This window comes from Natator depressus, chromosome 16 (genome assembly GCF_965152275.1).
Source record: "Natator depressus isolate rNatDep1 chromosome 16, rNatDep2.hap1, whole genome shotgun sequence".
Lineage (NCBI taxonomy): Eukaryota > Metazoa > Chordata > Testudines > Cheloniidae > Natator > Natator depressus.
In genome coordinates this window covers 13,647,878-13,672,968 of record NC_134249.1, presented here as the reverse complement: position 1 = coordinate 13,672,968, position 25,091 = coordinate 13,647,878, and the positions used below count along the sequence as shown (strand labels likewise).

At 48.2% G+C, this 25,091-nt stretch overlaps 1 protein-coding gene across 6 annotated transcripts in view; it reads left to right on the top strand.

The window, feature by feature from the left end:
• Positions 1–25,091, top strand: part of DNM1 (dynamin 1) — a 99,436-nt gene that overhangs the window by 56,242 nt on the left and 18,103 nt on the right. For 5 of the 6 annotated variants that reach the window (XM_074973711.1, XM_074973710.1, XM_074973713.1 and 2 more), the window contains exons 11-17: positions 901–987; positions 1,240–1,310; positions 2,770–2,821; positions 4,793–4,804; positions 6,252–6,365; positions 23,871–23,980; positions 24,756–24,867. In XM_074973711.1, the coding sequence (XP_074829812.1) occupies positions 901–987; positions 1,240–1,310; positions 2,770–2,821; positions 4,793–4,804; positions 6,252–6,365; positions 23,871–23,980; positions 24,756–24,867 (558 nt within the window). The remainder of the gene's footprint in view (positions 1–900; positions 988–1,239; positions 1,311–2,769; positions 2,822–4,792; positions 4,805–6,251; positions 6,366–23,870; positions 23,981–24,755; positions 24,868–25,091) is intronic. The other variant, XM_074973712.1, reaches the window with a different exon arrangement.

The window sequence follows — 25,091 nt, the reverse complement described above, 5'->3', positions numbered from 1 at the left end:
CACACACCCGGAGCACCCATAAAGTCCAGGATTCCTGCTTTCTCCTTGGGAGAAGGCTGGTTCCCTGAGAGGTTGGCCATGCCCTCCGTCTCCACCTGTGGCATTGCTCGTTAGGGCAGGCTACTGTCCACTAGTGATCTAGCTAATGGGATGTGAGACCAGTTTTGATCATCTTCATTCACCCAGGATGCTCCCCTTAGAGTCAGGGGGTATATCTACACAGTACACTGCATTTTAGAGCCCACAGCAGTGTGGGCTAGTACTACGGCGCTAAAAACAGCTGTGTAGACATTTGGGCTCGGACTGGCCCTCGGATTCTGAAGCCCAGGGAGGGAGTTTAAGAGCTCAAGCCGCAACATCTGCACTGCTGTTTTTAGCGCCATAGCACAAGCCCAAGTCTGTAGACCTGGACTCTGAGAACTCGCTGCTGCAGGTTTTAAAAAAAGTGTAGCCAAAAGCCAGGGCAACAATGCCATGGCATCGCTTTCCTACGTTGCCAATGAGAAGCTGACCTTCTTCAGAGAACTACTCGTTTGGCTTATTGGGATACAACCAGCCATGGGCTTAAGCCATAAAACTGGGATTTCAGACATGCCCGAGACTGGGTGTGTTCAGACCTGGGGATGGGCCCTTTGCTATGTGAAACAAATTGGGCTGGCAGTAGTCTGGTCTCCTGCAGGATAGGGGGGTTGCTGCTGAGGAGAAGGGCTGTTCTCTGAAGAAGCTCAAAGCACAGTGAGTGAGATCTTTGGCCCCACAGGAACTTGGAAAAATCTGTCTGCAATTCTGGCTTTCCTGTGCCTTTAGCCCTCTAGGACCCCTGTTATGGTTGGGAGGGGAGTGTTATTCCCCAGACCCTGCCCCACTTTCCCACGTGCACATGTTTTCTCTCTCCTGCAGCTCAGCCAGTACCCTCACCTGCGGGAGGAGATGGAGCGGATTGTTACTACGCACATTCGTGAGCGAGAGGGCAGGACCAAGGATCAGGTAGGGCCTGCAGGTCTTGCCTGAGGGCAAGAGGCAGAGGGGAAGCCTTTAGGGAAAGAGTCTGAGCTATAGGGATAGAGATGGGCCTTGTTGTAAAGTTGGGATCTGGAGAGGAGCGCCCACAAAGCACAGGGAGGTGTTGGCTGAGAAGAGCCATAAGGCAACTCAATGGTGGCTCCTGCTACCTGCCTTTGTGTTAGTAGCACCTGTCCCTTGTCTCTCACTCACTTTCTTTGTGTCTTTGCCCCCCAGGTCATGCTCCTGATAGACATCGAACTGGCATACATGAACACAAACCACGAGGATTTCATTGGCTTCGCCAAGTAAGCACCAGTGCCCTGAACTGCCTCCTTCCCCCTGCTCCCCTGCAGCCTTGCTCTGTGTGTGCTCTGGTAGGTGGGCTGTAGGACATGGCTGCAGAGCACCATGGGTGGAGAGTTTGGAGCAGTTTGCCACACCGGCTTTGATGGGAGGGTGAAGTGAAGTATAATGTGCAGGATGGTAAAGAGAGAAATAGGTTTCTCTCTTCCCCTGGGGGTGAGGGCAGTTCTCTGTGGAGTCCTGACACCCCTCAACTTGATTGTGTCTCACTTCAGCCCACCTACCCCCCACACAAGGCCAACTAACTCCTTAATTGGTTGGAAGGTTATTGTGAGGCATCTCATCCTCGGGAGGTGGGGGACGGGTGTTGCCTCCTCATGCCCTTCCCCCTCATCCCCAGGCCCCTTGGGAAGCAAGGAGTGAAGCTAGGCCTCCAATGTGGCATAGCAGAGTGAGCACTGAGCTGTCAGAAATTAAAGAAACCCAAAGCTAGAGAAAATCTACAGTGCTGTGGTTGGCATGTCAACCATGTCATTCCACACTGAGAGGAGGGATGGACTGGTGGTTAGAGGACAGGCCCAAGAGACCTTGATTCTATTCCTGGCTCTGCTACTAGTTTGTTGTTTGACCTTGAGCAAGTCCCTTAATCCCTATGTATTTGAGTTTCCCTATCTATAGAACAGAGATAATGACACTGACTCACCCCAGAGGAGTTTGTGAGGCTAAGTATTCATGTTTGTAAAGCACAAGTGAGACCTTGGGTGAAAGACACTAGGGAAGGGCAGGGAATGATCATATCCAACCAAGCAGGACAAAGAATAAAAATCAGGTGGAATTATAAAATTGTTCATGGAGAGTCATTAGTGTGCTGAGTGTTTTATGAAATGCGGAACAAAACCTGATCTCTGTCCCCAGAAGATGATGCTGGAACTTAGACAGACAGTACAGTTTAGGCATGTGGGGCCAAACCTAGATCCCATCACAGTCAAAGGTTGTTTTGCAGTTTGAGGTCAAGATATGTCCCAAAATGCTGCAGAGACCAGCAGATGCTGTAGCCTAAAAACATTGCAGAGCTCTCTGTCTGGCTCCTTTCTTCAGTGTATTAATGTTGAAAGGCTTCATGGAAGACTTGTTTACAAGCGGGGTTTGATGGAGGAGAAAGTGGTTGCATGAGAAGAGGGAGGGAGTTACAAACCTAGGGGATGGCATGGGAGAAAGAATGAAGGCAGGAGTGAAGGAAGAATACAGAGGGGGTGGTAGGCAGTTGGTTTAGAAGATGCGTAGGGAGCAAGGGGTTGAGTAGGTCAGGCTGAGAGCAAAGATGTAGGTGAGGTGGGGCTGTACAGGGTTTGGAACTTGAGGGTGAGAAGCGTGAATGTGCTGTTGCAAAGGGAGCAGGGAGCAGGATTCAGGAGGGAAGGGAGAGCTGGATGGGGTTTGAATGTCTCATCTTGTTTGTAGCGCTCAACAAAGGAGCAGCCAGATGAGCAAGAAGAAGGCAGCTGGCAACCAGGTAAGTTCCCTCCTGCTTGAGGCTGTGAGAGGGATACATACCTTGCTTGACAGGCTATCAGTTGAGCTGATGTTGAGCCAGACACAGCAGCTCTTCAAAGGTATAAAGAGAGGCAGATGGGAAGAAGATTAGAGAGACACCTTAGCCCCACTGAAATATATGGGATTAAGGAAGCCTGTGAGACGGACAAAGGGGAAGCATTTCGGAAGAATATGGGCTGTCCCTCCTGCAAAAGAACAATTGTTATGTATGGAGCTGGCATTGTCCTCAGTAGGACTAGGTCTGTGGATGTCTATTAGCTGCTTAAATATAAGGTCCAAATCATATTCTTTAGTGTCTCTGGTGCAACCCCACTGGCTTTAAGGGTAAGTGAATGGAGGAGCTAGCCCAGCAGAATCTCATGAGGGAGATTGACAAGGTGATTACAGGGGCTTGGAACATCTGCCCTAGTTTAGAGCTCAAAGGATTGTTGCTGCAGACTTTCCTCAGTGCAGGGAGGTATGCAGGGTGCAAGACCCTCTAAAAGAGGGGAGGCTGGGATCCTTGCAGTAGAGAACTGGTTTAGAAACCGTGTCACGTTGCATATGATGACCTAGTCCCCTTCTACTATCATCCTGGCATTGGGTACTGGGCAGAGTCCAGAGCATCTCGAGTTTCATCCATTTCTTTGGGTGACCTTGCATTTCCCTGATGGGTTCACCATGCTTTACAACTGGGCCAGCAACATGCTAGACAGTTAAATTGTCAAATGGTCCAATAAAGAGCTGAAAGTGCAGGGGGAGGATCAGGGGTCTCACCATATAAGCCACTGCTTTCTGGATAGTGGCAGATGTCAGTGTTAATTCTGCTCACATCCCTGGATGCATCATTCACTTCTCCCAGCTGCGCTTGACCTTTCTATGCAGGCAAGAGCTGGAGGATGCTCTCTGATTTGGTGGGTCCTGATGCAAGTTTACAGTCCATCAAAAACTGGGGTAAACTATTCTCTCCAGTTCCCCCAGCCCCAGCTCTAAACTGCCATGCCACAGAGTTTTCTTTCCCAGTCACCTCTCTTGACCACATGAATGGTTTCCACTGTCTGGGGGCCAAAGGGCAATTTGCAGAACTTCTGGGGTCACATTTTCTGGAAGAGGCAAGTCCCACCTGAAAGGGACCTTTTAAACCCACCTGCTCAGGGAGACATCATTGGCACCCATCAGCCCTGCTTGGGTTGGGCATCCTCATGGTGGAGCCTTCTCCTGGGAGAGAATAGTGAATGGAATGTGAAGTCCCTGCTGCCTCTCTGTGGTAAGCGCATGGAGTGTACGTCCTATTGAAAGCCAGAGGGGCAAAGAAGACCTTCCTGTCCTAGAGCTATGGGGAGAACCACAGAGTTATCTGGCCTGGAAGGTCTGCAGAGAGATTTGGGCACCTTCTACAGAAGGAGGGTACAGAAGCAGCCCAGCAAAGAATGTAGGTGAAAAACCTCTTCCTTTCCAACCCCAGGTGCTCATCTGGAGTGAATCATCTTCAAAATATATTTGGCCACCTTTCCCTGAAACACAGTTAGAGCTTCAGAGTTGCTGAAGGCTGGTTGGCAGGTTCAGCTGGATCATCGCTTTCTCTGGATGCTATTTCTGAAGGGCTTTACTGGGTATCTCCCAGCTGCAGGGAGACCATCCTCTGAAGGGCACCAGCAAGTACCTTTCCTTTGCCCTGGGTGTGGAATGGCTCTGGGAGCCAATCCTTTTCTGTTTCATTTGTGGATTTGCCTGTCACTGGCTTGAGCTTTCATTTCGTTTAGCAGATTTTATTTTGGGGCCCGGGGTCTTTGATGTTTTCGCAGCTGACATGCTAATTTGGTAAAAGATTCTGATGATTAATTTTTGAGGCTCTTTCCTCCTTCCACTCCTCCTTTCCTAGTAACAATCTCTCCTCTCTCTGCTCCTCTCCTCTCTTCTCTGCTGCTGTTGCTATGGTTCCCCTTTGCAGGATGAGATCCTGGTGAGTAGAAGGCCGCTCAGCAGGCTGTGCTAATGAGCATTAATGATGCATCTGGGGAAAGCAGGATCAGGAACAGCACATGGACCATTCCACCTGCTACTGCAGTGGGGGGGAAGTGGCTGCTGATGTTAGATACAGATGAAGTGGAAGTGGGGAGCAAAGGCAGCATGTTGATGAGAATTTCTTTAGCTGCCTCTAAAGTGTGTAAGCAGGAGGAGCTGGGGAGACCATTCAATCTAGAGATCAGGATCTGGGGTTCAGCTTTAGTGCCCTCTTCTGCCAGCAGAGAGAAGTGGTCCATTGTGAATTTTAACAATCAGCAGCATGAAAGAGAGGAGTGACAATCCACTCATCCCTGCCTACAGATATGGACAATGAATGCACTGATGCAGACACCATGCAGATGTTTATTAAGTCACACAAAACAGTATTCATTCATGCACAAACACTTAGCCATTCACATACATACTGCTTACAACACACTCATTTTTAACATGCACAAACATGCAGCGATACATACACATATAGGCTAATTCACATGTGCAGTAACACAGGCTCATGCACACATGTACAATAATGAACACCTGCAGTAATGCACATTCACATATATATATATATATATGTATATATCATGCTTATATTTAAGCTATTACATACATATACTCTTTCTACTAACTCACATGTACAGGAATAGACAAACATTGATTTAAAGTTACAAAGTCCACTAATCAATAATCTCCTAGCTCACTTACAGAATGTAAATATGGGACTTTATATCTATAGCTTATATATATCTGTGTTAAAGCTAATGTACATATGTATAGTAACAGTGCCACTTATCTCACACAGTTAAGTTCAGGGTGTGAATTCCAGATGCATCATTATTCCCAGATGTTCAGTATCTCCTTGTGTTACTAAATTAAATAATTTGTCTTTCATTTACCTCTCTCTACTTTTCTTCTTGAATTGCATCCCCTCGAGCTCTGTGAAGCAGTCTGCTCCAACCCCAAGTGGTGGGAGAGCTCTTTGTCTCTGCCAGGGTGTGCTTCCTCCTTTGCTCTTTCTAGGCCTGGCCTTTTCTGGGTGTGATTGTTGCTGTGATTTGGTTTCTGTGGGTTGGGCCAGTGTCTGAGATTCTCTCTGCCGTTCTCTCTTCCCTTTGAGTGCTTGGCAAATGGTGTAACCCCCAACAGAGCCAGGTTCTCTCCTGCCTCCCTTCCACTCCTTTCCTTCCTAACCCTTCTCCTGTTTGGAGACAGGTGCAGGCTTGATCGCCTCGGAGCTCCAAATTAGTGAGGGGCTTTTTGGCAGGAGCAGAGAGCACGGTGGTCCTGGTCATTGTTGTCCTGGTCTGTGTGTGTAGGGACACACTCTGCTCTCTCCCCAGCCATTAGGAGGACTAGGTTCTCAGTGCCATGTTTGACACTGACAATTTCCATCCCCACAGGTGATCCGAAAAGGCTGGCTCACCATCAATAACATTGGGATCATGAAGGGCGGCGCCAAGGAATACTGGTTTGTCCTGACAGCTGAGAACCTCTCGTGGTATAAGGATGATGAGGTGAGTGGCCCAGCCTCAGGGCTGGTTGAATTATGGCTTTGGTACCTAGTTCTGTGTGGTGCTGAGAACCCTCAACTCCCATTGACTTTCAGGGGCTGAGCATTTTGTAGAAGGCCCTTAGCTCCCTACAGTGGCTTGGTATTATAAATACACTTTCTGTGTATTAATTACCTGCTTCTTTAAAGTAGCCCATACCCCTGGGACCTGGAGTGATCCCACAAACCAGTATTCAGCCCCTCCCAGGAAGGGATGCAGGAGATCGGGAGCCGTAATCAGGATGCCACAGATTCTGTTGGTTGGGTATAGAACTGTGTGTTCCCCTAGGGGCATGCCCAACTGGACCCCTGCACATTAGTCACACCCTGTATATGTTAGTGTTCAAACAGCTGCTGCCTAGCCCCTCCACCAGCCCATGAATCTACATGCCTTGTGCCTTGTATTTGACTCTTAGTGGGGCATTGATATTGCTTCAGCTGGAATGAGGATATTTCCTTTTAAATGTGAAGGTCATGGAGTTAATTTGGATGCAGCATTCCTGGCACTGAAGAGAAAATCCAGTTGGAAATGACTGTGCTTGGAGCTCCTGAGTCAGTAAAAAGTGGGCAGGGCACTTTTCTGTCTTATTGTGGCAGGCCGACTCACAGGAGGGAGGGGATGGGTTAGTGCTCTGATACCCAGGGCTTTGTGGTACTCTCAGCCGTAGCTATAGTGACTATTTAAATTGTGGCTAAGCTTCACTCTAGTCTTGTGTGGTCACTCAAGAGAGGTGTGACCTAGTTGTCTGAGTACAGGACGCAGAGCGAGGAGCTATGGAATTAAACTCCCAGCTCAGACACTGACTCCCTCTGTAACCTTGGGTAAGTCACTTTACTTCTCTGTCTGTTTCCTCATGTGCAGAATGGGAATATTGGTACTCATCCACATCATCTGGGTATTGGGCAGATCAATTAATTCATGTTCATACAGTGCTTTGAATGTGAAAGTGCTGCGTACTGTTATTAACAAACTATAATAGTACATGCAGAAAATAAATGAGAAAGTAGCATGAATCTGCTCTGTAGACCCTCCTTAAAAATAGATATTCCTGAAAGTTGGAAATCATGGCTTCCCAGTGCTTCCTCTTCCACTCAAGCAGGGAGCAAGATAGCAGATGCCAGAATCATGTCCAAATTGAAGTTATTGTTATTTATTTATTTATTTGTCTACTGTCAACAGTGTGCCAGTCATAAAGGAAGACAAAATCTCTGGCCCCTGGGCCTAAATCTCTGAATAGTGGGAATGAACAGCAAGAAGGTAATCAGAATGACATGAATTTAAACTCAAATACCACTCAACTTGCCAGGGATAGAAATACTTTGGGGGATGGCTACAAATGGGTTCAGATTCAGTCAGCTTTTCCAAGCAATAGTTCCAAACTACTGGTCAGGAAGAGAAAGGGCCGTGTACCTTGTGTCATGGTTTATACCTGTGCAACATACCTGTAAACTGCTACCAGACCAGAATTCTCCACTCAGTTATATCAGTGGGCACATTTAACACCCACTTTGCACAGTTGGAAATGATGACACAAGGTGCCACACAGTAGAGAATCAGGCCTGAAATGTCATTCTCTGACCAGGAGCTGATTAGTGTGAGGGTATGTCTACTCTACAGAAGCACAGCTATGGCACTGCAGCTGAGCAGCTGAAGTGTAAATGATTTCTACATCAACAGAAGGGGTTTTTCTGTTGATGAAGTTAATTCACCTCTCTGAGAGGTGGTAGCTAAAACCACAGAAGAATCCTCTGTCAACCTAGCTTTGTCTACAGTGTGGGCTAGGTCGACCTAACTGTGTTGCACAGGGTGTGAAATTTTTCACAGCCCTGAGCAAAAAGTAGCCAGATCAGTCTATTTTTTAGGTGTAGAACAGGTCTAAGTTCAGCTGGGGCATGCATCAGTCCCGTAATCAGCAAGGAACTGGAATTGATTGTGCAAAGGAGATTTTAAATCAGCCAGTCCTTTTTCAAGGCCCATGAACTCTCAGACAGAGCTGCCTGGTATGGCAACACCGCCTCATGGTTATGTGTGCAGGTCAGGCAGTTATAACTTAAGGCTTGGGCGTTTGTTTTAAATTAAAAACAACTTCTGCATCTGGATTCCAGCGATGACCGCGTAGCCCCCCACCCCTCTGCCCCAGCAAGGAGCGGGCAGGCTGTGGTTGCAGTGCATAATCTATATTAATAGACTCCAGCTGTATGGGAGGGGGAAGGGGCGCCCCTTTTATCCTATGAGGAGGGTAACCCTGGGGGTGAATAACAGCTGGAGGTCTGCACCACTTCCCTTCTGCACGGTGAGAGGTAGAGCAGCCTAATTAAAACAGCTCCCTGCCAGCCAGCATCCCTTAAATAAACGCAGGGTGACCCAGTGCTGACGAGGCAGGAGCAACACAGGAGAAAGGAGCCTTTGTTCTAACTGGAGAAGGGGTGGAGGGAAAGGGGGAACATGTTTTTATTTCTGATTTTTCCCCACTCCTGCCCCCTCTCACCAGTTCTCCGGCCTCTGGGGAAGGAAAGGGAAGTAACTTCCACTTGGATTCCATGGCCAGGCTCAGCTTAAAGAGTCAGTACATTACAGGGGCAACTTGGAGAACCCTTGGCTTTGGAGTTCCCATCCTAACCCTACACAGGGACAGGGCTGACTCTGTCCTCCAGGGCCCTTCTGCCCCACATGGCGACAGGGCTGTCTCCGTCACCCACGGCCCCTCTAGCCCTTATTGAGAGGAGGCTTCTCAGACCCGTCACTCCCAAACCAGGCTGGTATCCACATATGGCTGTCTCCATATGTCTCAGTCCCAGATCCCCTCTCTTCCCCAGAAAGGGCTGTCTGCTTCCTTGTCTCCCTGATTTGAAGGGAGGAATGGTGTCTTTTCAGGCCCCAAAGTCACCCTGAGTGCAGCCTGGGAGTCCCGATCCACTTAGGTTTTGGACAGACAAAAACCCTGACTTCTCATGCTCTTGTTAGGCTCTTGCCCCAGCTGCACAGCGCTGTAGCAAACAGCCAAAGGAAATGAGAGTGTTTAATCCAGGGAAGAAAACCCTTGCGTTGGTGGAAGAGCCAGATGCAGAATTTGGGGCATCTGGTGGGAGAATTAGGGGTGGACTGGGGGTGGCAGGATGACATTGGGCTAGGCTAGCACCTCTCAAAAATGAGGTGGGTGGAACGGAGCTCATCATTTCCCTCCCCTGCCCTGTTACGGCAGGACTGGGCATCAAGTCTGAGTAGAGACATCTGGGTCCCATTAGTGAAATACCAGCCTTTCCACAACGCTGGTTTGTTTTCTCTTCCCCCCAAAGAAAGGAATTGGAACTTAAAAGTGTCTTAAAGGTTCCAGCATCAAGCGTCAGTGAGGACAGGCCTCCCTTTGCTCCGGGGAGGCTGGTGGAGCATGCTGGGGGAAGGGGAGGGGGTGGAAAGCTGGCTCCTTGTTCTGCCCTGCTGCCAAGAGCACTTTCTTTGGGTTCTCTCTCCATTTTTCCTCCAGCCTCCTTTGTGTGAGTCAAATCCCTGACCCAAGGAGAGCTGCAATATAGATCTGCTGCAGAAAGGGGGATCAGCCTGGATTTGGGAATCCCACACCAGGAGTCAGCACCTCCTGGGTGCTGCTGGGTTCTGCCTATAGGACATTTGTAGGTCAGCAAGATGGTGGATTGGCAACGTTATGGATCCAATGACCATTCTCTAAGACAGAGGGTGATCTCGCTAGCCAGGGAGAGCACCCCATCCCCGAGACTGGAGTGGCAGCCATGGCACTGTAGCTGGTTGGTATTAGATACTCAGTTACCATGATGATGAGCATGGTATGAGAACCTAAGCAGAAAAAGGTGTCCTTCCACCTAATCCCCTCCAGAGATCTACAGCACACAACCCAGCTACACAGGTAGGATCCAGGCTTTTCCTCTAGTTCTCTATGTGGCAGGGGGCATTAAGCCCTGAGCCTAAGGCATAATGAACAATATGCTACATGGTTCCTATTAGCAAGGCCTACATCCCACTGGAATGGGCCCATGGGCCCTGCATTTGATACATGTAAGAGTTAATTTAAACTGGGATGCATATGACTATGTGCATGTGTCATTGTGTGTACTTGAGTGGTTGCACAGACAAGTGAATACAGTCTACTTCTAGTACATGTGGAAATTTGGTTGTGAATATACTGCATAGCGCAGACCTTCTGTCCTTATTTATGCAAAAGTCTCACTAAGGTTCGGCTGAATAAGGTCTAAGAAAGGCAGGACTTGGCTCATACCTGTGTGAGGGCATCAGTGTATTTCCATAGCTAAATGTTTGTGTCCGTCCTGCTGAAATGCATGGTGGAACCTGCTTGCAGGATCCTTGCATAGAGTGAAATTCCTTTATACGGAAGTTGAATGAGAGTAATAGCAAATTGTTTCACTGCAGCAAAGGTGCAACTGGTAATTCAGTACTGCTGTTCTGTATAGACACTAAGGCCAGGTCCACACTACAATATTACATCGGTATAAGTACATCGCTCAGGAGTGTGAAAAATCCACACTCCAAGCGATGTAGTTACATCGACCTAACCCCCAGTGTAGACAGTGCTATGCCAATGGGAGAGCTCCTCCCACTGACATAGCTACGCCTCTCACAGAGGTGGATTAACTACACCGAGAGGAGAAGCTCTCCCGTCAGCGTAGTAACATCTTCACTAAAGTGCTACAGTAGCATAGCTGCATCCCTGCAGCTTTTTAAGTGTAGACCTGCCCCAAGAAGCTTCCATTTCATATTGCGAGGTGTCGGTGTGTCTCTGTGTGTTGTTGAATGTATACATGTGGGTATTTGTAGTGTGTGTGTGTGTGTGTGTGTGAATGCACACAGATATGTGTTTGAGAATGACATATGGGTGTGTATGTTTGTGCATGGTATGTGCATGTATGAATGTCTGAGTATGTTAATTGTGTGTGCAGGTGTGCATATGTGTGTCTGAATTTGTGGGTACTTGAGACTGGTGTGGGTTATGTGTCCATATGACTGGCCTGGACCTGTGTGGGTGTGTATGCACGGGACTGGGTGTGGATGACATGGCAGTTACGTGATTGTGTATGAATGTTGTGTCTGAGTGAGAATGGGGTGTGTGCATAATAGGAGGTTATGTGCTTGTGTGAATGGGTGTGTTTGGTGTGTGTGTGTCTAGTATTTGAGTATGTGCATGTGTTAAGTATCTGTGCACATAGATGGTGTGTGTGAGCATGAGAAATGGTGTGTAGGTGTTTGCATGTCTATAGATCCATGTATATGATGGGGAATCCTTTACATTCTTCATACACCATTTTGAGTCTTCTGGGTCAGAGTTGTGCCCTGACTCCACATTGTGCTGGCTTCGTACCTCCCTTCTCTTCCATCACTGGAGAATGCAAGCAGATTCCCCTGGCTGGGAGAAGCCATGACCTTATTCACACACTTGTAGGTGTCCATTTGCTATACATCAGACCTTGGCTGCTTCCCAATTCTAGCTAGAAACTTCAATGCTAGGATTACATTACATCTCCCTCTGAAACCCCCATTTTCAAAAACATGGAGCAGATCACTTTTCCTACAACAAGCTGCCACTCTTGTGCATTAACCCCAGATCAGCCACATCATGAAGCCCTCTCTGTTGTCTTTGCAGTGGCTCAAGCCCTGCCAGCCATCAGGATGGTGCTGTAATGGGAGGGTGGCTTTTAGCAGTCCAGCTGCAAGCTAGATTTTGTCACCTATTTTTCTGCTTTGAGACCACAGAGCTAGGTATGCTCTGAGACTCAGTCCTTCCCAGTTATCATACCAGCCGCAGGATCTCTCTCTACCACACATACTCCTTCCCTCCCTCTCTGCCCCTACTCTCTTTTGCTCTTTCATTCATTCACTCTCATGCTCTCTCTCTCATTCATAGTCTCTTTTTCTTTTTCTCACACTCTCCCTCCTCCTTCTTTCTAACTCTCTCTTTGTTCTTTCTCACTCACTCGTTCTCTTTAGTAGTTTTGCACACACACACACATTACCTGTCCCTCCCAGTCCACATCTAAAGAACTTTAAAGGAAACCAACTTTAAAGGAAAAGCGCCTCCCAGAATCTCCAAACCTGAAATCTTTTTCTTTTTTTTTTTTTTAATAAAATAATCGAAGTTTGTTACACCATAAAATTCCCCAACTGGTCACTTCCCGCTGCTTAATTTCGCCTCCTCCTCATAGGGACTGCTAGCAAGGCACTATGCAGCCGTAACTCTCCCAGGGGATAGCCCCTGTCCTTGTGATTTAGACACTTATAGCAAAGGTCTGCACAAGAAACACAAGGCATCCTGAGTGGCTCTCACTGGAAAAGCATGTGAAGCCAACAGAAACAGCTGCAAAGAGAGGGTGAGGAGAGTCAGGGAGGAAATGACAGACAGACAGCGAGTGGGATGGCGAATAGTGACAGATAAAGGTGAGCATCAGGTGAGGATCCAAGCGTCAGTTTCCCAGCAGACTGGGGGAGGTAGGTGAATTTATCATGCGTTGCTCACACCCCAGCATTTCCCGCTGCCATGCAGGCGTTTCCATCCCTGTGCGGCACCGGCAGTGTGTGTGGTGTATCCCAGCACAGCCTAACCAATGTGCAGACTACTGTACAATCTCGTAGTCCTGAACAGGTAGTCTGAACACTGGGCAGACGGAGTGGAGCCTCTGTGTCCAGCTCTCCAGCTAGCAGCAGCACGTTAGTCCTTCCCCCTTTCTGCCTCTGGGCTGGTGTTTTGGGGACAGAGAGAGGGTGAGGGAAAGTCCAAGTCCTGCTTGAAGAAGTTTCCTCCATTGGCAGCTGGAAAGAAGGGGGGATTGCTCCCTGCCTGTACCCCGCACTGAGCGAACCTTCACACCCCTTTCTCTTCCGACGTTGGCATCAAAAGGCTGATGCCCATTCCCCCGGGCACGTTGTACCTTTAAAAAATAAAAATAAGTTACTGCTGTTCGAACCCAGGAGAAGATGTTTCTAAGTCTTGGCCGTTGCCCAGATGTGCAGACTTCGTTGTTTTATTCAACCCCCCACATCTGGCGCAGCAGTTGGTGGCAGCGGGTGGGAGGACGCTCAGGCCCGATGCATCCTGATCTCCTTCCTCCCAGCTCTCAATCCTGTAGAACGTCGCTCTACCCAGGGTCCGAAGCAAAGAGCAAACAAGACCAGCCTTCGCTTCCAAGCCCATAACAAGGGTCCTTTGACCCGTGTTGGCCAGTTGCCTTTGCAGCTAGCCTCCGGCTACCATGGGAGCGATCCGAGTTCCCTCCTTTCCTCCCCCCATCGCGTCTGGCACTCACTGTGCCTCCCTCCCTCCCTCTTTCTAGTCTTTGCTCCCTCCCTTCTCTTGCTTCCCTTCTGTCTTTCTGCCTCAATTGACGTGGCAGTGCAATGCTAACTAGACTCGAGGGAGGAGCTTGTTGGCTGCTGCGGAGGTCAGAGGTTGACAGGAAGTGAGCCATCTGACGGATAAGGTTGCGCGGAGGAAAGGAAGGTTCCATACCTTGGATGGAAACTTGAGGAATGCCGCTTTCTCTCTGATGCTTGGCTCCTGTGTAGCGATTCCAGATGTTCCCTGGGCCATGTGGTTCACTTCTTCTCTTGTGCTGCAGGGATAAAGAGTGCTTTAGGTACAATATGCAACCCACCAGCACTCACACACGGGGAGGGGGAGCCAGAGGAGAGAGTTTAAATCTATGGCTAAAAACATGAACACCCAGTGCTCCTGCTTTGTCCCTAATAGGTTAAACCCGTGATGAGGAACATTTAAGGGTTGGGGGAAAATCTATTAATTTATTTCCCCATTTAAATCTCATAATACAGGAACGAGGTGACAACAATGAGCAAACAAAAGGCCCTATGCTGGGCATTGTTGTACATTGTCACTGAACAAATTGACTGGGAATAGGGTTTAACTGGAATCGTGGGGAGGTAGATGGGGCAAATAATTTGTAGGCAGTCTGGGGGAATCTTCACTGTAAATATTTTTGAAAATACTGAATTCCTGGTACAATTTGATCTATTACAAAAGTGAAGACTTTACTGTTCCAAAGTAATTTGATGAGGCCAAAAAAATCATTTATTTTTCTCACGGATGATTTGACCCCATCTAAGGTGGGGCTGACCGCCTGTGACAGGGAGATCACCACAACCCTCCTGTCAGTTTGGTGGTGGGATTTTAACAATGGTCTCTCTAACGCCTCCTCCAGCACATCATTGACGCTAGAGAAAAGCAAAGTACATTAGCATTAATAGTAGCATTTGGTTCAGTCAGTATTTTTTTAATTCCACAAGAGCCATAAATCAGAACACATACACTTGGACTCTCTGTGCACAAAGTTTTACTTGTCATAAGAGCTTCAGCTTATCTTGGGTTTGTCCTCCTTCTCAATTATGGTGAGGTCTGATAGTTCTGTCAATTATCTCCTAGCATTCCAAGAGCCAAATTCCTCCTTTGAATGCATGTGTGGGCTTCCCCATCAGCTTCAGCTTCATGTGTATCCAGTATGTAAAACACCAGTCCTTTTTGTACAGAGAGGCTGGCTGGGCAGAGGAAATAGCCTGTGAACAAACCAGGAGCCCTCATTCCAATCCAGCTATGCTATATTTTTACCTGGCTGTTTAAAATGTATTTGGGGATGAAGGCCCAGAGGAGAACAATGCACATTCAGTTAACAATGCAAACCACGACCATCTAAAATACACTGGCCCCAGAACAGAGCCAGAGTAACAAGGGTACACAATGGGGACCCCCTTAGGGTGCCTCCTCTCAGGCCACGGAGCTACAGGTGTAGTCTCAGTCCTTCCCCCAAACACTATGCTTTGCCCTCCATGACTAGGGGTTAATGGCTAGGGGATCCATGTGCCACACTGCCCACAAGTCTCTTTTCTATGGCAGTGCCTCCCCACAACCACTATGGAGCTGTGCTTTACTCTGTATATGGGGTATAGGTCTCCTGCATAGTCTCTTCTTATCCTCCTACCGTGCAAATGGACCACAGTGGTTTTGCTGCATTCAGGGTCCTCCATGCAAGCATTATGATTATAGTTAGGAATGATGGTCCTTTAAAAGGGGTGAGACTAACCAGGCCTGATTAGACCCTGTCACCCCAATACCCCTTCTCTCCCTGTATTTGCACTTTAGTGTCCTGCTTCCTGTAGCCCACAATGTTACCTCCTCCCCCTTGCTGGCTTCAATGTAATTCCTTGGCTATGCATGTGTTTCATGGGATAGATATTTTGCTGCTGAGAGGGCAGCCTCTCCTTTGCTATGATCCTCTTTCTGCCTTGCCACCAAAATGAGATATTTGATGAGCAACACAGGCCTTTTGGGATCAAGCCAAGATCTTTGAACCATGCTCCACAAAGCCACCTCCCCCAGCCCAGGGCGTACTGGCACCTAGTCCTCCCTCTCTGATTTTTTCCTGCGTCTGTCAGGCTGGAGGGAGAGCCCCTTCCCCCCCTCCTTGTGGCTGCATTGCTCTTGGGATGTCTCAGCCACCACACACATTGCCTGATTGCTAACATATGGGCAGAGGGCTCAGCCAAAACTTTAAAAGGCTCAGCCCTCGGCAGCTCGTTACACTCTTTCCTGTCTCTACATTCAGGAAATGAAGTCAGAGTATTGATATAAAACAGGCTGGGGTGAAAACTGAGAAGATGGGAAGAGTGGAGGAAGGACTTTTGAGAGACTGGGGTGTAGGCATGGTGAGATGGCAGGTCAGAGCAGCCCTGGCTGAATGTGTCTGTGTGCATCATGCTGCAATCAAGAGCCAGGGGATTTACCTCCTGGCACCAGTGCTCTAGCTCTTGTATGGCTCTCATTACCCCCAAAGCTGAAAAATCATACACTAGCGAGCAGCAATATGGATCTAATTGCTCCTCGAGGATGTTGGTTTGAATCTTGCTCCAGGGCACAGATGCAGTGCCCACAGAACCTGGGAACCTGGCACTAGCATTCTGTGTGATGGAATTTGCTGTCTTCCCAGCTTAAGAGAGTGAAGCCTGGTGCTAATGTATTGGCTCCCAGTGCACTTAGAGACTGGGAGTATGAATCCTTATATGTGTGTATGGCTCCTAGTGCACATTAGAGTCAAGGGTCCAAAATCTGACCTCAGTTTCACTGGTGTAAATCTGGAGAAAGTGCCAGATCCTGGTCACATTAATGTCAACGACAAATTCCCATTAGCTGTAGTGGGTCCAGGTTTTGGTCCTAACACCATTGAATTCACTCTAGATTTACCTTGGTGTAACGGAGATCAAACTCTGTTGAGTGGCATTATTGCAATGGTGTGGGAAGTGACAGCATGCAGAGGCTAGAAGCATTACAAAAGCAATTCCTATGTGATGAAGGGGAAGAACTCTAAGGCCTTGATGGAAACAAAGGGTACAGAGTAAAGACGCACATACACCATCACCTAGGTCCTAGGACCTGGGGAATTCTGTTGCTCTCACCACTTGATTTCTTGCTTTTTTTGCTATGAGATGTTTCTTCTTTTGCATCCAGCTCCAAACTTTTCTGACATTGTAAAAAGACGTGAGGAGCATTTTCTATGTCTTATTCCTTTAGCTGCCATCTACACTGAAGTTACTTTTTTGGGTAGCACAGAGTTTGCATATGGGTGATGCATAAGGCGCTTCAGTAGGAGAGATTGCAGTAGGACTGGTTGGCTTGCCTGGGGCTTAGCAATGGGTGTTCGTCTCCTCTAAGTCACCAGTTCATCTGCAAACTGGAGCAGTAGTGGCTGAAAGTTATTGCAATCTGGAAGCTGTTAGGTGATTTTCAGAATGTGAAATGAGCTTTATGGGTCTCAGCCAGATTCCTAATCAATAGGCATCCGCATCACAAAAATACTCATCCCCCTGAATTTCGACTAACTGGCACCTTGGTTGGCAGTCTCAGCAGAAAGAACAGGGGAATTGAGGTCTGAATACCATTTCTATCTTTGGTCCCTTTGGATCAGTAGTGGGAGGGGTACGGGAGCTCTCTTGCTGCCCAAGCTCTCCCTGTTCTGTCCATCCCAGAGAACATCTGTTTCCAGGACATCTTTCCCAGCACTACATTATATTGTAACAGATAATGTCATTTGACCTTTTCATTGGGGATCTGAGACATGTAGAGGAGTATACCAGTATACTTAGGAATTAATAGGACTTAGTGAGATAGCTGACTAAGGCCTTTAGGGCCATTATAATGGTCAGATCATCTTCTCTGGGCTTTGATTCCATCTGCCTATGAAATGTGTCAGCAGATCGCCATCTACAGTCGCTTCTCTGCCCTTGTATTTTCCAGTTAGATTTTGGGATCTCTGCTAGCAGCCTGCCTGCCTTTTCTATTCCCCTTTCCCCTGTAAGGGATCACATTTCTCCATGTTTCCAGCCGAGGCAAGCATGACGTACACACCAGAACCCATACACAAGGGGGACGGTTACATACATAATACATTTCTATTGGAGTAATCTCAGACATCTGCGCTCTGCTTTGAGGTGAGGAGTTTGGTATAATGGTTCCCTCTTTTGATCACTTTGGGTATAGCAATACTTGAGTAGAGCTGTACACTTACAAGTAGGGCCCTTGGGCCAAATTCAGCTCTCAGTTACATTGATGTAAATCCAGATTAACTCCAGTAAAGACTTCATATCTTCCCCTGAGTAAGAGAGAGGAGAGTCTGGTCTTCAGTTTTTGGGGTTAAAGCCAAAAAATCCCCTGATTTCTAACCTCATCCATCTCTGAATCCAGATCTCAAAATTAAGCTTAAATCTAAAAAAATCGGGGCCTAAATGTGGGGTGCCTCAGTTTTTAGCTGCTTAACTGGAGACACTTTAAAGGATAATCGGAAAGCTCTGAGCCCTCCCACTCTGAAAATCAGGTCCTCGAAAGGTGTCTCAAATTGGACATCCCAAAATTGAGGCATCCAAAATCATTCATCACTTCTGAAAATTTAGGCCTCAGTTTTTAACGTTTTCCCCATGTGTTTGGCCACCCATTTCACCTGGGGTTTTGATTGGTCAGAAGCACACTGGCTCGAATTTTCAGTGATGGCTGTTAGTCATTTTCCATATAAAAGGTCCTTAACTGGCCCTCAAATATCCCACACCACTCCAACCGCAAAGTTGCTGTTTGAGCTCCTGGTGCCAAAGAAGAGCCATTGGAACCCCACCTTGTGTTTTGTGTCACTATTATTGTTTAAAAATTAATGTGAGCCCTTCATAGTGTAGGATGAAGTAGCAAGATGGACCAGGTGTGTCAGCTTTTCTAAGACAAAAAGTGGTTTAAATTCCATTAATCCTTATGAGAAATTATCAACTTTTGTGTCAAATGATTGGCTTTTCCCCAGAAACTTGAAAATAAGGTTAATAATGAAAATAAGACTTTTTAACCTGCAGTCATGACCACATCACTTTATCTCACTTGATTTGTTTAAACTCAGGTTTAACAAAGAATAAAACCCCCAACTCAGATGGCTGGTGGCATTTACAAGCAGATGGTAGTATGCTATAATGAGATCAGGAGTCGAGGTATCTGTGGTGAGAACAGCCACATGCCATGAATGGTAGAGAGCAAAATGGGATGGAGCCACTGTGGCTGGTCACTGGAAAGGCTCTCAGCGATTAATACACAAACTTGAGGGAGGGTGCCCAGAACAGATACAGTACTGAGTGTGATATAAATGCCTAGACAGATTAGATAGGTAGACAGTTTATAGCTGTGAGCACCCTGCTCAATCACTATTTGAGGAGATGATGGAGTCAGGCTGAGCGGTGCTGACTGGCCCCTGGAGGGGATAGGGGAATCAGGCTGTCTGGGCCCCATTGCTCACTGATTGTCTTATGGGGTAGGGGAATCAGACTGTGAGGCTCCATTGCTGACTGACTTCTTGAGGTGATGTGGGGACTAGGCAGTGTGGGTGCCATTGCTGACTGACTCCTTGAAGGGATGGGGGAACTGGGCTGTAAAGGCCCTGTCGCTGAGTGAATCCTCCTAGGGTTGGAGGAATTGGGCTGTGAGAGCCCTGTTGCTGTCTGACTCCTTGAGGAGATGGAATATGGGGCTTTGTGGGCCCCATTCCTCAATGACAGCCTGAGGTGATGGGGAAGCTGGGCTGTGAGGATGCCAGAGCAGACTGACTTGTTTATGGGATGGAGGTATCGAGTGGTAGGGGGCCCAGTTAGGGTTGCCAACCCTCCTGGATTGGCCGGGAGTCTCCTGGAATTGGAACTGATCTCCCAGTGGCTGCTGAAACCAATCCAGGAGATTTTAATAGGTCGCTAACTGTCCGGTTGGCAGCACAGCGGGGCTAAGGCAGGCTCCCTACCTGCACTGGCTCCATGCAGCTCCCAGAAGCAACCAGCATGTCCCTCTGGCTCCTAGGTGCAGGGGTGGCCATGGGGGTCTCTTCATTCTGTCCCTTCCCCGAGTGCCAACTCCGCAGCTCCCATTGGCTGAGAACTGTGGCCAATGGGATCTGCAGGGGTGGTGCCTGTGGCAAGGGCAGTGCGCAAAGCTGCCTGGTCGCCCCTGAGAGCGTAAGAGTCGGACATGCCAATTGCTTCTGGGAGCCGCCTGAGGTAAGCGCCACCTGCTGGGAGCCTGCACCCCTCACCCCCTCCAGCACCCCAACCCCTGCCCCAGCCCTGAGCCCCCTCCCATACCCAAACTCCCTCCCAGAGCCCACACCCCGCACCCCAGCCCCCTGCCCCAGCCCAGTGAAAGTGAGTGAGGGTGGGGGGATGGAGTGAGTGGAGGGGGGCCTTGGAGAAGGGCGGGGCAAGGGGCAGGGCAAGGCTGTTCGGATTTGTGCAATTAGACAGTTGGCAACCCTAGCTCTGGTGCTAATTGACTCCTTGAGGGATGGGGGGAATAGGGCTGCGTGGGCTCCCTTGCTGACTGACTGAAGGAGTAGAAGAGGTGGGTTGTGAGCATCCCATTGTTGACTGACTTCTCGAAGGTATGGGGGAATTGGGCTGTGAGTGCTAGTTCCTGACTGACTTGAGGGACTGGGGGAATCAGGCTGTGAGGGCCCTGTTTAGGGTGACCACTTCTGTTGGATGGAAATAAGGGAAAACCACATGAAAAATAAGGGACAATGCTTTATTTTGAGGGGGATTTTAAAGAAATACCATTTCCCTTTGCATATCATGTATTTTTTTCTCAAATGCACATTTCTACTGCCCTCAGGTATACAATGTAATTATCATAAGTATCAATTTAATGTTTAAAATGGTACTTATTTGTGATGGGTTGGAGCCCTTGGGAAGCCACCTGATGCACTGAGATACCACTGAGTCTACCAGTTCTGCCAGCAGGGGCCCTCTTTAACCTGTCTTGCTGAGCCAGGCTCTTAAAACCTCCTCGAACACACACACAGGCAGGGCCACACCCAGCTGCAGATCAGCTCTGGGAAGACTCAGTTTAAGGGACTTGCTCCAGGACTCAGATGTCCACCTCCCTTGGAGTGCAGACCCAAAGATATATTATGAAATTCGCCCCCTCCCTCAATGTGGAGAGAGGTGTGCACACTTCTTAGCCCCCCTGTTAGAAATTACGGAACCTGGGTTTAATAATAAACAAAACACATTTTATTAACTATAAAAGGCAGATTTTAAGTGGTAAAAGGGGTAACAAACAGAACAAAGCAGATTACTAAGCAAATGAAATCAAACACACAAACAACTGGTTTCACTAAAGAAATTAGATATAAATAGTATTTCTCACCCTAGATATTGTTGCAGGCAGTTGTATTTCTTTTCAGACTGGACCCCTGTCTCAGTCTGTACTCCCCCCTTGCCTTCTCTTTTGCAGTCAGTCTTCTTGGGCTGACAGGTGATAGAGAGGAGGAGTCCTGTTTGCCTTCCTCCCCACCCTTAAATAGGATTTACATAAGGCGGGAATCCTTTGTTTCCCAAACTTGACCCCCCACCCACCCTTCCGTTACAGTGGAAAGTTACAAGGAGTCCCAGGTAATGTTTTAGTATCAGGTGACAAGACCACCTGACCCTGTAGTATCACAGTGTCCATGAGTCAGTGGCAGTATGGAGCGTCCACAGGAAGGCCAAGCTTTTCACAGCTCATTGTCCTCACTGATTGGCCATCTGCCCTGTCTGGCTTTTTCATTGTTGTACCTGAAGTGTTAGCAGTGGGCATCACCCAAAGTAGCATAGTTGAAATACAGATACATAGTCAATATTCCTATCTTCAGATACAGAAATGATACAGGCATACACATTGGATAATTGCATTCAGTAAATCATAACCTTTCCAATGATATCTCCCATGTCATCTTGCATAAAGTACATCTCAGTGATGTAATATTCATATCATAAGCATATTTTCATAAAGAATATGGAATGACACATCTCATTATTATCAGTTTTAATACATTTCAATACATCTTAAAATAAGGGATGGGTGGTCACCCTAAGGGGCGGTTCAAGGAAATAAGGGAGGGTCCCTTAAAATAAGGGATGAGTAGTCACCCTAGCCCTGTTGCTGAGTGAGTCCCTTGAGGGGATGGGGGAACTGGGATGTGAAGGCCCCATTGCTGTCTGATTCCTTATGTGGTTGCTGAATAAGCTGTTAGGCCCCTATAAATGACTAACTCCTTAAGGAGATCAGGGAGTCAGTCTATAAGAACATCATTGCTGACTGGCATCTTGAGGGAATTGGGATGTGAGGACAGTGGTGCTGACTGACCTTTTGAGGTGACAGGGGAGCAGGGCTGTGGAGTGCCCCATTGCTGACCAAGTCTTTGAGGGCATGGGAGAATTGGGCTGTGAGTCCTTAGTTGCTGACTGACTCCTTGAGAGGATGGGGAATTGGCTTGTGAATGCCCCATTGCTGACTGAGTCCTTGAAGTGATGTGGGTACCTTTGCTGACTGAGTCCTTGAAGTGACGGGAGAGCTGGGCTGTGGAGGCCCTGTTGCTGAGTAATTTCTTGAGGAGATGGCGGAATTGGGCTGTGGGGCCCCTTACTGACTGACTCCTTGAGAGGATGGGGGAGCTGGATTGTGAAGGCCCTGTTACTGACTGACTCCTTAAGGGAATGGGGAAATTGGGCTGGGAGTGCCCAGTTGTTGTCTGACTTAATGAGGTGAAGTGGTAGGTAGGCTGTGCTGTTGCTGACTGACTCCTTGAGGGAATGGTGGATCTGGACTGTGAGGGCCCCTTTGCAGACTGACTCATTGAATGAAGGAGCTGGACTGTGAGGGTCCTCTTGCTGACTGACTCCTTGAGGGGATGGGGAGTCAGGCTGTGAAGGCCTTTCCTTTTGCTGACTGTTTTATGGGATGGGAGAATCAAGTTGTGGGGGTAAGGTGTGAGAGAGCCCTTGCTGACTGACTTCTTGAATGAATGAGGAATTCGACTGTGAGTCCTTGAGGGGACAGGGGAGCTGGGCTGTGACAGCTGTGCTGACTGACTCCTTAAGGGAAATAGGGAATTGGGATATGAATTACCAGTTGCTGTCTGACTTATTGAGGTGTTGTGGTAGCTAGGCTATGGTGGTGCTGTTGCTGACTGACTCCTTGAGGGAATGGTGGAGCCAGACTGTGAGGACCCCTTTGCTGTCTGACTCTTTGAAGGAACGAGGGAGTCAGGCTGTGAAGTCCCTCTTGCTGACCGATTGCTTTATGAGATGCAGGAGTTGAATTTTGGGGGCTAGACTGTGAGGAATCCCTTGCTGACTGACTTCTTGAGGGGATGGGGAACTGGGCTGTGAGTGAGGGCCCATTTGCTGGGTGACTGTTTTATAGGATGGGGAAATCAGGCTGTGAGGGTCCTGTTACTGACTGACATCTTAGGGAAATGGGGGGAATCAGGGTGTGAGGGCCTCATTGCCGACTGACTTGTTCAGGGAATGGAGGAAGTGGGATGTGAGAGTCCCACTGCTGACTGGCTTCTTGAGAGGGTGGGGGAATTGAGCTATGAGGGCCACATTACTGACTGGCTCCCTGAGGGCGTGGGAGATTTTGTCTGTGAGGACTCATTTGCTGACTGACTGGTTTATGGGATAGAGGAATCAGGTTGTGAGGGGTCCGTTGCCGAGTGACTTCTTGAGAGCATGGAAGAATTGTGCTGTAAGGTGCCCAGTTGCTGAATGACACTTGGAGGGTTTGTGGGAATTGGGCTTTGAGTATCCTGTTGATGACTGACTCCTTGAGACGATGATAGAGCTGGACTGTTAGGGACTCCTTGCTGACTGACTTCTGAAAAGGATGGGGGAGTTGGGCTGTGAGGGCCCCATTGCTGAATAACTGCTAGAAGGGATAGGGCAGTCAAGTTGTGGGGACTGGATTGTGAGAGCCCCCTTACTGGCGGACTCCTGGAAGAGTTAGGGAAATTGAACAGTAAGGGCCCCATTGCTGGTTGACTTCTTGAGGGAATAGGGGAGTAAGGCTCTGAGGATCCCACAGCTGACTGACTCCTTCACCAGATGAGGATTTGGTCAGTGGAAGTGAGTGACTAGTTGCTGATCTTCTTTCAGGAGAAGGAGAAGAAGTACATGCTGCCAGTGGATAACCTGAAGCTGCGGGATGTTGAGAAGGGCTTCATGTCCAGCAAGCATATCTTTGCTCTCTTCAACACTGAACAGAGGTGCTGTCTTTTCCCCAGAGCATGCTGAGCTCTTTCCTAGACGTAACCTAAATCACATCTCTAACTTCAGCCCTGTACAGTATTTTGGGGACACCCTGGAATGGGATAGCAGGTTACAGAGGAGAGGGAATAGTGAGATGGGGCCTCTCAGGAATGTTGTCCTGATAGGATGGACATCTCCTTAGAGGACAGTCATTAGGAAGAAACTCTTTTTAAAAGGAAACACTCTGGGATCCTTCCCTAAGCTCTTATAATCAGGCCACTTACTTTCTTTGCTGCAGTGCATTGGTGCCATGTGATCCCAGCTTTCAACTAGCCAAGCTGCCTATCCCCAGGGATCTCTGCCAGGGCCAGACAGCAACTATTTGAACCCCTCTTGTTTCTTTCAGTTGGATAATAAAGTTAGTCCCAAGAATTCATGAGCCCAGAGTATCGGGTGAAGAAATACATGATTGAATGTGTTTGGAAAGGCAATCTTCTCTCACCACCACCACCCCAAGAGTGGTCTCTTCAGGGCAGGGTTGGGGTCTGCTGGGGGATTAGAGTGAGGAAAGCTAGGGTTAATAATGGAGAGTTAATTCCCCCTCTCATCTTTTCATAGGGAGCTCTAGTGCAGGGGAGGCATGAGGCTGTTAGCAGGCCGTAAGAGGATAGTCTACTTTGTTACTGATGTGCAGACACACTAAGGATTTTAAAACATTGGCAGAGATGGAGACGTGGTTGCTTTGTCGTGTGTGGAGGGTTGAAGTAACTTGTCTTATGTCTCACTTCTTAGGAACGTTTACAAAGACTATCGGCAGCTGGAGTTGGCCTGTGAGACCCAGGAGGAGGTGGACAGCTGGAAGGCTTCCTTCCTGCGTGCAGGAGTGTACCCAGAGCGTGTTGGGGTAGGTTGAGGGCTTGGCCATCAGCAATAACAGGGGATGAGAAAGGGTGGCATACAAGTGTCTTAGGAGCAACCACTGAACTATCACCCCTTGAGTTAAACAGGATGCTATTGTGAGGGCCTTATCTCTATCACCTCCTGTTGTGGGGTAGAGTTGGAAGGCAGCTGAACTTCTTGCTCTCAGCCTCCTCTGATACGTGGTACTTCTTCCCGTGGTGAGGATGC